General features: G+C 42.0%; 2 protein-coding genes across 4 annotated transcripts in view; both read right to left on the bottom strand.

The window, feature by feature from the left end:
* Nucleotides 1–197: 197 nt before the first annotated feature.
* The window catches only part of LOC119866150 (disintegrin and metalloproteinase domain-containing protein 1a-like), a 24,728-nt gene continuing 13,597 nt past the window's right edge, over nucleotides 198–11,328 (bottom strand). Inside the window, exon 2 of one of the 2 annotated variants that reach the window (XM_038575118.1) lies at nucleotides 198–2,816. In XM_038575118.1, the coding sequence (XP_038431046.1) occupies nucleotides 255–2,816 (2,562 nt within the window). In that variant the 3' untranslated portion in view covers nucleotides 198–254. The remainder of the gene's footprint in view (nucleotides 2,817–11,328) is intronic. The other variant, XM_038575117.1, reaches the window with a different exon arrangement.
* LOC119877582 (MAP kinase-activated protein kinase 5-like) lies at nucleotides 6,950–9,385 on the bottom strand. Of its 2 annotated transcripts, none has more exons than XM_038575120.1 (4): nucleotides 9,212–9,385; nucleotides 8,831–8,952; nucleotides 7,737–7,841; nucleotides 6,950–7,397 (listed from the first exon to the last, which is right to left on the bottom strand). In XM_038575120.1, the coding sequence occupies exons 1-4, from the start codon at nucleotides 9,292–9,294 to the stop codon at nucleotides 7,303–7,305; spliced, it is 405 nt and encodes a 134-aa protein (XP_038431048.1). In that variant the 5' UTR covers nucleotides 9,295–9,385; the 3' UTR covers nucleotides 6,950–7,302. The 2 variants fall into 2 exon arrangements, with proteins under 2 accessions (XP_038431048.1, XP_038431049.1); XM_038575121.1 differs by having other exon boundaries at nucleotides 8,837–8,952; nucleotides 9,212–9,383.

Genomic DNA, 11,328 nt, shown 5'->3' with positions numbered 1-11,328 from the left:
TTTTATGATTTCATGTATCAATGTATAACCAAATTGCTAATATAAATATTGAAAGCTAGATTCCCTCCTCCCAGATTACTATGTTTCTCTAAACTATATAGTCCAGTTAGAGCCACTGGAGCCATCAATTCTCACTTCACCTTTGCCTCTATGAGCCTCTCATTCCCATTCAGTGCGTGACGTATTTTATGTATTTAGCTTCTTCCTCCACTATTCTTCTGCCTTTGATTTTTCCTGTCCTTCACCTGCTACCTCTATGGTACAGGCTCTCCTGGGACTTCAGGCAGTGGGGCCTTGGGGGGTGGAGGGATGTCCGGGGGTGGAGAGGTGTCGGGGGGTAGAGGGGAGTCCGGGGGTGGAGGGGCGTCTGGGGGTGGGGTGTCCAGGGTTGCAGAGGCCTCTGGGGGTGAGGCTTCCTTTGGTTTGGGGGTCTCCTGTGGTTTGGGTGCATCCTGTGGTTGGGGGGCCTCCTGGGGTGGGGGCACCTCCTGTGGAAACAGCTCCTCCTGCGGTGGGGAGGGCTCCTCTGGTGGTTGGGCTTCCTGTGGCTCCTTCTCTGGACCCATCTCTGAAACATTTGCAACGTTCTTTCCTAAGTCCTGTGTTAGGAACTCTGTTGCCTCAGTAGTCGTTGTGGTCTCTGAGGTCACCTCTGAGGATCCCCCTGGAGTCTCTATTGACTCAATTCCAGCCCTAAGGCTAATGAAAAATATTAAAATCAACAATAATAGTAAAAGAAATGCGGGGAGTATGAAAATTACCTTGCCAAGAATCTTCATTTCACTTGTACGTTTAGTAGGAATGGCAATTCCTCCTGCACTTAGATTTTCATTATTAGGTGATTTGCTGGGGGGACCACTGTCCACACTACCACCATTTCCTGGAGCTTTGCAGTCAGGTGGGGCATAGCCAGCCTCACAATGGCAGTGCTTTAAATTGTTGCAAACTCCTCTCCCATTACACATTTCTTTTGGTTCACAGTCGTACTTGAGTACGACATGATCAGTGCAAGAGTAATTCATGCAGACTTTGTGTGGGGCACAGAGAGTGCCAGTGTGCACATCTCCATCGTCAGGGATATCACTGATGTTATAGGCATCCATGCTCCAGCAGAAGTCTTTTTCATAAGGGACCTGGATCAGTGTATGATAGGGTTTGATTACTGGTATCCGTCTAATATTTGTACAAACAAGTTTCCCACAAAATATATTCTCATCAAAGCACTTAACATATTTTGACCTAGGTGAGGCCCCAAAGCCACAGTTCCCAAACCGGTTACCTTTGCTGTTCATAGAAATATAACAGTCTTCTGGAGCAGACACTGCAGGGGAACCATATATATCCATGCACTGAATATCAGGGTTCTTACACCGGCCTCTAAAGCAATAGTGAATTATATCACACAGTGTACCATCTTGCTTATAGAGGTCTGTGGGGCATTTACCAGAAGAACCATCACAATACTCTGGGAGGTCACACTCTCCCAAAGCAGAACGACACATGAATCCTTTATGTCTGAACTGGCAATTAAAACAGCATAGTCCATCATTACACTGTGCCTGCTCCTTCAACCGACATGTTTGGTCACAGCAAAGGTTATTACCACAGTCAGGTCCACAGTCACATTCCTCGTTGTAGTCCAACACACCATTTCCACATGTGGCTTGCCTACGCAGGCGACCTTTGGGCCGAGGCTTGTTAAATAGGCAGGCCCCTTTATGCTCCCGGAGGAACTTGTAGAAGTAGTCAGAGCTGCAGTTGCTGAAGCCACTTTCCTTAGTGATATTTTCATGCATGAGGCAAAAGTGTTTATCTTTACAAATGCAGGCTGAGTGGTCGTGCTGAATACCCAAGTTGTGCCCGAGCTCATGGACCATGAGCGCTGCAAACAGGAGGACATCTTCATGATGGAAGGATTCAACGGCTGTTGCAAAGCCTCCCGAACAGGCACCATTGAGAAATGCCTGCCCCGCATCCCCTTCAGGATGATGTCCAACGATCATGTGGGCAACATCGTGCTCCACACGATGGAACAGCTTCTCCTGTCTCCAGCTATTGAAATTCCTGAGTGTAACTCGCAAGTCCGCTGGGACTTCTATGAGGTCCCCCTCGGTCCAGATCTCCATTCCAGCCAACACCACCTCTGTGTTTATTCCCCTAGTGAAGATGTTGGCCAGAGCGGTGATGTCCATTACTCTCTGGACTGTCTCATTGACGTTACTGCCCCACATTTGGAACCGCTGGTGGTTGACCACGACAAACATCTCCACGTACTTGGTGTGTGACCAAAAGGAGGACGGTGCCTGTAGACTGCGAGGCTCCCTGCTCCCTTGTTGCCGGCTGGTGGACACCACTTGGCTGCCTTTGGAAGTGACATTACAGGAGACTCGAGCTTGGTGTGCCATGGTGTACAGCACATGTTCAAACCGTTTTGAAGTGTCCATGGGCTCAATGCCATAGGGTTTTCCCTCCCTAATCAGGATGCCCCTGAGGCCCGAACAGGTGTTGAGAGAAACAAAAGAACCTGGGACTCCTTCTATGTAGCCTTCATAGTGACAGTCATGCGAGATGAAAGGCATTTCTTGCCCCAGGACACCATTGTGGTAGCTGAAGACTGGAAAATTACTCACAAAATAGTCTCTCTTCACCTTCAGGTGAATCACCTGTTTCTGGCCCTGCATTAATAGTACATAGGATGCCTTTTCCCCTGGGTCTTCCCTTCCCTTGGCTGTCAGACTCTTGGGGATGACTGTTTCATAAGAAGAGTAATATACAGATCCAGGGTCACAGTACAAGCTTGGCAAGAAAATCAGTACCAACAGCAACAAAATCCCCAACCTGACAGAGGACAATTGTGGCACTGGTCCCAGCCTGAAGTCCCTCTTTTGCTGAGCCCAAGTCTGAAACTTTATCTTACCCTCTTTCAAGGCCCCTTGGTTTTTCCATAGTGAAGGCAGTATAGAGGCAGAGTGTCTCAAAGAAACTGCCATAGATATGGCCATTGTGAATCAGTTGATGCTGCGTGGCCTAGGTCTCAAGGCAACAGTTCTTGACATGCTGAGACTCAGGCACTAGCCCCGGATATTGGCTGGCTCCCTAAGGGGTGACTGCTGCGCAGCTTGAGTAATACAGGCTTCGGGGCTCTATTTCTATTCGCTCTTGGCCTTTGGTAGTTCCCTTACAATATGACTTCCTTCCAACAGCAGAAGCTCTAATGTTCCTTGGGTAAGTTCCCTTTATCTTCACCGTTATGCCACATAGGTGGACTGTAATGATTCAGACAGTACTATAACCCAGGCAAATTATCCTTATTCTCAGCCCAGGCCACACTACACCTGATATCCGTTAATCTGCTCATTCTTTGAAACCCAACATTCTGGCAGGAGGTAGGGGGAGGGGACAGGGATTCTTTGGGGATCTCTAAGCAGGACAAAGTTCTCTGTATCCACTGCTTCCTTTCCTCATATCCGTAGTATTCAGGACATTGTTTGCAGCTCAACCCTCCTTTTTCAGCCTTTGTTCATAACAGATGTTTAAACACTTTGCATGGTGTCTGAATATAAACATAATTCTTCCCTACTTGAAGTTTTACTAATTAACATATTAAGTGATAAATGAAATGAGCTTAGTTTTACCATGGAAGTATACAAGTGATCATGACCAACATTCAATTCCTCCCAACTGCCCCAACATAAAAACAAACTGATTAACTAGCTATCTTTTTACCATTCCATCAAGAAAATAAAAAATGGACTGTGTAAGAATTTTTGTAGATTTCTTCACTCTTATAACTAAAATTGAAATGTAATGTCTGTGTAAGTCCTTGGGTTTGGGTTTGTGTCAATTTCCTGACATATTTACCAGTACTTTCAAAAGGGAAAAAAAGCACTATCCACATTCCTTGCAGTTGTTCTCCTGTACATTCTATGATGAATTAAAATAAAACTGTACATCTTTTATCCTTCATGAAAATATTTTATCAAGTCAAATATTTACAATACAAAACCTTTTTTAAAAAGGGTTGTAACTGCAAGTAACACTCAAAAATGGGGATATATCCTATCTAATTCAAAAAGTAATGGTACGGGGTTACCTGGGTAGCTCAGTCCATTGGGCATCCTGACTCCTGGTTTTGGCTCAAGTCATGATCTCAGAGTTGTAAGACCAAGCCCTCTGTGAGGCTCCATGCTCAGTGAGGAGTCTGCTTGAGATTCTCTTTCTCTCCTGCCCCTCCCTGCACTTGTGCTTGCTCTCTCAAATAAATAAATCTTAAAACAAAACAAAAAAAGGGAATGGTACAGTACCATAAGATTTTAGATATGAGCAAGAGAGCAGATCAACTCAGTAATATTAATTCCTAATACAGATTTAAAAACTTAATCTTTAGCATCTGGCAAAAAATTTGTACTGTCATATCACAAGTCCATTTTTAAAATGTATAGCAACTTGACAGGATGAGCACTGGGTGTTATATGTTGGCAAATCGAACTCCAATAAAAAATAATATAAAAAAGTGTATAGCAAAAAAGGTAAAATGATTTTTAGCTGAATTTCTTCTCATATTTTATATGAGAGAAGGCCTCTTACAATTAAATAATTTGGAAATTATCACAGATTTAAGATATTTCCCTTATTTTAACCAAACAGGCAGGGCAAATTAGGTTGTCATTTTGTAGGATAAAATAATCAGAAATGAAAGAACACTTCTATTTTTTAAATAAATAAAAATATAATTATAACTAAGTATATCCAATTTTCCAATTCTCAAATTGAAACACATTGCTTGATTCACACACAAGATGTGATTTAGAACATCTGAGTTCTTTAACCAATAATTCCTTCTATTTGTTCTTTCTCACATGAATATAAGCTTTTTATTTTTTAAAAAAGATTTATTTATTTATTCATGAGAGACACACAGAGAGAGACAGAGAGAGAGGCAGAGACATAGGCAGAAGGAAAAGCAGGCTCCCTTCAGGGAACCCGACGAGGGACTCAATACCAGATACTGGGATCACGCGCTGAGCCGAAAGCAGACTCAACCGCTAAGCCACCCAGGCATCCTTATAAGCTCTTTTTAAAAAGCTATCTTTTTAATTTTTTTAAAAATTAAAATTTCTTAAGTAAGCTCTATGCCGATCATAGGGCTCAAACTCATAACCTGAGATCAAGTCACAAGCTCTACCAACTGAGCTAGCTAGGTGCCCCTAAAAAATTACATATCTATTTTTAGCTTTGAAAAGCTGAAAACTGGGGCATCTGCATAGCTTAGTTGGTTAAGCATCTGACTCTTGATTTCTGCTCAGGTCATGATCTCGGGATCATGGGATCCATCCAGCCCCTTGGACTCCATGCTCAGCACAGAGTCTGGTGTCCCTCTTCCTCTGCTCCTCCCTGTTTGTACACTCTCTCAAATAAATAAATAAAATCTTTAAAAAAAAAAAACAACTACTGAATTCTCTTTACAGGGTATCTATTTTTTTTTCCATTAATGATTTTTATTCCAGAAGCTTACTCAGGTTTCATAGATTTTAGTTAGCCAATATTTTATTTATTTATTTATTTATTTAATAAATTTATTTTTATTGGTGTTCAATTTGCCAGCATATAGAGTAACACCCAGTGCTCATCTCAAGTGCTCACTTCAGTGCCTGTCACCCAGTCACCCCCACCCCCCGCTCACCTCCCCTTCCACCACCCCTAGTTCGTTTCCCAGAGTTAGGAGTCTTTCATATTCTGTCTCCCTTTCTGATATTTCCCACTTATTTTTTCTCCTTTTCCCTTTATTCCCTTTCACTATTTTTTATATTCTCCAAATGAATGAGACCATATAATGTTTGTCCTTCTCCGACTGACTTATTTCACTCAGCATAATATACAGGGTATCTATTTATAAGTAATTCATCACCTAAGATTAGGAAGCCTTACCTCAAAAAATATTTATTATTCAATGTAGTAAGTTAATTCTTACAAGATACTTTGTATTTTTATCCCACACATCCAGTCACATACATATGGGGCATACTAACCAAATGTCATCCTGAAGACATGCCGAATAAAGTGGAGGAGTTACAAAGTGAGCTCTGTGAGATCAATTTTGATTGAAGAGAATGTGACAGGATGAAAGTGAAGAACTGTGTCAACAGATCATCTTCCTCTGCTCTGTAAATTGGAAATTTGCCTGCTAGCCCTTCTATTTACCAACGCAGGTACCCACCAAAAACTGCTACAATAAATAAGTAAATAAAAATGGTTTATGGAAGCCCATGTGCACAACAGAAAACTTTTAAAAAGCATCCAGGCTTGTTTTCCATTCAAACAGCTAATCTCTGGGCCAAAACCACCCTTCCTGAAAATGAAGGGTACTGATCAAAATAAATGTAGCCCAGGATGTCAATGTAAAATGCAAGCCAAAACATTTGACAGTACAAGGGAAGCTCTGAGAGAAAAAAACTAGACCACCTTAGATGCTAACCCAAAAGTCCAGTTTACATGATATGTAACTTTCTCAGAAAAATCATCCAATAAATAGAGCCAGGAGAACAGAGAAAAAGAAAAAAAAAAAAAAGAAGAAGAAGAAGAAGAAGCAACAGAGCTTGGTGGGGCTGCAGGGAAGGGGAGAGGACTGAGCGGGACCTCAGATGAATGGAATGAAGCTCTGGTTCTGCATGAAAAGAACAAACTCAAAATCCCATTAGGTTTAAGAAACACACCAATACCTTTTAAAAGATATGACAAAAAAGAAATGCTACCACTTTGCCCAAAATAATTAGGAACAAGAGAAATGAGGGCTCATCTCCCTGTCTCTTCCATTATGGGAATTTGTATCCTGTGGATTTCAGCAGGCAGTCTGCAGTATGGATCCACAGAAGTTTTTTGGCACCAGAGGTAATCTACCAATAGTGCAGAAAGCAAATACACAGGGCAAGTGAAACCAGATTCCACAGTACTTGGTTCAACTGTTTACTAACAGACAGGTCAGTATAGTCAGTCCTTTGTCTACCACTGGCAAATGGTTTTTGTACATTTTATTACAAATAAAACAATCTTGTTTGACAATACCATCTGTCATCTTACAAACATATGAGAAAACAGTCCTAGAGTAATAGTGTATCTCTAAGAACTGAGCTTTTCTTAAAAACAAATGAACTATACTATGAGTAAGTCCTGTATCTAAATCTATACAGTGTCTTTAAGTAATGTGGAAATGAAATTATGATTTATTAATTTACATAAAAATTACTTTATACATTAAAGAATAATTTTTCAAATTGTTAAAAAAAACAAAGTCTGAAGCTGTCATTATTGGGATTCATGGGACATGGTTTGTTCTTCTATCACCTGCTTCACAATTTCTGCCAGTTTTAGTCTATCGACTTTATCTGTGAATCCACGACCTGAAATGCAAAAAAGAAAAAGTCAGTCTCCAAATGTTTGGAAGGGAGATTCTTGACAAGAACCCAATAACGGAATCATGTGATGTATGACAGGGGATCTGCAGGATTGAATTTGCAGCACACAGTTTATCTGAACTCTGAAACTCAACAAGTGAAAGAGCCAGACATCTAGATACACCTGTGCAGCTAATGTAGGACTAACCCCCGTCGTCCCATAATACTCCGCTCACTCTCTAGCCTCACTTCACCTCAAAACAACCCCAGCCAGCCCCCAGATATCCTCCATGTTCTACAAATAATCACTCTCTGCATCCACGGAGAAAGAAAGAAGGTTCCTACCGTTCCAGCTGAAGCTTTGCAGAGTATCTCTTAGGAGTTTGCATTCCCGGTTATACTTCCAAGCCTCCTGCATTACTTCATTCAGCTTTTCATCTTCATTCTCTCCTATTGATAAAGATGAAGAAGTTGTGTCTTCCTGTGGCATCATGGGATTTTAAGGGTCAGAGATGGAAGGACATGTCTAACTTGTTGAGAAGTGATGAGTAAAAGTGCAAACTTTAGCATTGTTGTTACTACTAGTGCCTACACTACACGTAGGCCACTTCTGGGCTTTGCACTCTTCTACTCAGATAGCCTCACACAAATCCTCGGATGTACCTAGGGTCTTAGCACTAGAGTCTGGGAAGTAAACAGAGTCAGACTCTGCTGCTGATTAAAAACAGATGTTAACCTAACAGACCAGGAGAGGACAGAACAAGGCTGAGTGGACCACCTTCTTTATCCTACTAAGCTCATTTCTTTGGAAGCTATCTAAGTACACTATGTGAATTCTCTAAAAACCCAAGGAATGTAGACAGCCTTCTGGCTTCCTACTTGAAGCATCTCATTCGTCTGCTGAGAAGAGCCCATTACACTCCACCAAGTGGAGAGAGACCACACTAAAACAAAGTTCTCACTCAAAAGGAGACGTGTACAAGTCACACTCTGGCCATGATACAACTTGGGAGGTGCTCTCTTTATATTCACAAATTAATGATAGCCTTGTACTCTAAAGGCTCTGGAAATGCTTCCTGTTCTTCACACGCTGATCCTGTCCACATTTTCCATTCTTCATCTTCTATCCTGTGCCTTCGTTAACAAATTAAGAAAACATAAAACTGCATGCTGCACCAGACACAGGCAATTAAACCTTAACTAGCAGTTTTAGAGAAAACCAAAGGAGGGGCACAATTTAACCACCTTTCTGAGCTCCCGCTGCCCTCTCTTATTTTAGTGGGCACAGAGTAATTTATATAATGTACTTATTTTCTTATAACACAAAAATGAAAAAGAAAGCCTCAAATTAAACTGCTCCTTCTGTCATGTGCACACGTGCACGCGCACACACACACACACCCCACCCACACATACGGAACATTCATAAATGGCGTGACCTTTACCAGCCTGGGGGAGAATACACTGAGCAATCACATCTCGAAGCTTTTCCAAGGCAACATTTGAATCCTCAGCTCCATTCTCACGGTCATGGATATAAACACAGTCCTTTGGCTTGGTGCTTTAAAAGTTTGGGAGAGAGGAACAACAAGGTGAAACCTCAAAAACCAATTCTCCACAGTTAACTCTAAACATAAGGCAGCACATTTTTCAGATAAATAATTAACTATTGAGTGTCTCTAACTTCTCATGCTATTTAAAGGGGTTTACCCTTTCTACCCTCTTAAGTAGCAAAAGGGCAAACCACTGGCTGTTCTTTCAGAACCCTGCGCTTAACCATGCGGACCATGAAGGAGAATCCACAGAATAAGCTCAGTTACCCGAGTAATTTCCTTTTTCTCAGAATAGGATTGTTCACAGAGTGCAGGGGTTTGAGGCTGACTTTCAGATCCTGGATTCTCATGTTGGCCAACTGTTCTGCGTGAGCCTGCTGGATTCCCGCAACCACCGCCTGAATGGAAACACTATGATCAGTTTTCACCTCATTTCAGGGCACCAAAATAGCAAATCTAAGAGACTGTGAAGGAGAAGCTCCAAGAACTAAAAGACAATTGCACTTTTACACTGGCAATATACAAATTTTGAATAGCCAGAGCAATCTTTTCGAAGGCTCAGCAAGCCCAGGGAATACCAGGCAAACCAAGGGCCATACAACAGCTAGCACCTTCTTCCCTGCACAGGGATAGAAATGCAAGTAAGAAATACTAAGACTCACGTTCACCGTCATTGGCAAGAGCAAGTCTAAAGAGAGGCGTTTATGTACATCAGGGAAAAGGCTGGCAAGCTGCTGCCTGAGAAGCCTTCCACAGTGGCATTTATTCACTGCCCCCCCCCACCTTCCCCCCTACCCCTTGGTGGACAGCCCGGGTGGCTCAGAACCCCAACCACTTCATATGGTAAATAAGTAGGTCCTCAGGAACTCATCTACAAGTCAGCCAAAATCCTAAAGGATTTCTTAGATCAGCACATGGGGGTACAGAATGGCTTTCCTTAAGACCTTGGAATTGCAGAAATAAGATTGCTTTCTGGAGTTACTGTAGAATTAGTGTATAATGAAGCCAAATATGAATATGCAGGATCTTAATGAGAAAGAGTGGGCCCTAGGCCTATAAGGTGTAACTGCAAGGTGACAGTATATTCCCATTTTTAAAGAAATGATGGGGTCATGATGTGGGTTGGCTAACTTTGAAGTGTAGAAAAATGGCCACATATACAGATGTTGAATAGTGTCCATTCTAAGCCCTGCCTAGCAGATGAAGCCTGAGCTCATAACCTTGAGCTATTCTCCTCTTTTTGGTTGGGCCATCACTGATAAGGGTGATGTGAAGATCCAGTATAGTCAGGGCCAGCTATTATAGTTCCTTTAAACGAATTCAGACTCTACCTAAATCTACTTGCATGCTTAACAGGGAACTACTTTTTAAAATTGTCAAATTTTATTGTTGAAATTAAAACAAAAAAATTATATAGAATTATATAAATAATGTAATATGCATCTCTAAATACCTTCCGTGTGGCGGGCAGCCCCAGTGGCTCAGCGGTTTTAGCGCTGCCTTCAGCCCAGGGTGTGATCCTGGAGACTTGGGATCGAGTCCCACATCAGGCTCCCTGCATGGAGCCTGCTTCACCCTCTGCCTGTGTCTCTGCTTCTCTCTCTCCTCTCTGTGTATTCTCATGAATAAATAAATAAAATCTTTTAAAATAAATAAATAAATAATACCTTCCGTGTGGCCAATCTCTTCCCAAAAATTAACAACTGCCTCTCAGTTATGTCCTACCAAGACTTAACCCCCTCTGTGTACTTTTAAAACCTGGCACTACCACAGTATTTTACTGACTTCCCATTAATGTACCCACAGACGCACTTCAGTCTATAGTTGATTGCTCCTGTTGTTCACTATACTTGGGCACTGGGACGCCTGGGGTGGCTCAGCAGTTAAGCGTCTGCCTTTGGCTCAGGTCGTGATCCTGGAGTCCGGGATCGAGGTCCCACATCGGGCTTCCGGCATGGAGCCTGCTTCTCCCTCTGCTTGTGTCTCTGCCTCTCTCTGTGGTCTCTCATGAATAAATAAAAATCTTAAAAAAAAAAAAAAACTATACTTGGGCACTTGTCTATTTAAATTCCTTAAGGCAGCTCATGCCTAAAAATGTGAAGAGGTTAAAAACTGCCATGCAGTAATTAATAAATTATGGTGTTTTGTCTTCTCTTTGGGAACCTTTCCCTAATTACAGCCCTTCAAAGATATTCTTTTTCTGAATCCTAGTGCGTTCATAGAAAATGTAGCATGCGAAGCTAAGATGTCTGCAATGTTCCTTCCTTGTTTCACATAAATTGGTCTTTCCAATTGTCTTATTTAAGCCGCTGGGGGAAGGAGGTTGTCTCTTAGTACTCTGTGCCCCCCAACCTTAGCACAATAGGAGAATTTGAGTTTTCACT

This window comes from Canis lupus, chromosome 26 (assembly GCF_011100685.1).
Source record: "Canis lupus familiaris isolate Mischka breed German Shepherd chromosome 26, alternate assembly UU_Cfam_GSD_1.0, whole genome shotgun sequence".
Taxonomy (NCBI): domain Eukaryota; kingdom Metazoa; phylum Chordata; class Mammalia; order Carnivora; family Canidae; genus Canis; species Canis lupus.
This window is presented reverse-complemented; position numbering and strand designations above follow the sequence as displayed.

What these genes read in the sequence shown, in the direction of transcription:
- LOC119877582 (XM_038575120.1), bottom strand. Translation starts at nt 9,294, where the DNA reads ATGAGAATCCAGGATCTGAAAGTCAGCCTCAAACCCCTGCACTCTGTG. An exon ending in TCTCCCCCAGGCTGGTAAAG is followed by an intron (nt 7,842 to 8,830) that starts GTCACGCCATTT and finishes CTTTATCAATAG; the next exon opens with GAGAGAATGAAGATGAAAAG. An exon ending in GCAAAGCTTCAGCTGGAACG is followed by an intron (nt 7,398 to 7,736) that starts GTAGGAACCTTC and finishes TTTGCATTTCAG; the next exon opens with GTCGTGGATTCACAGATAAA.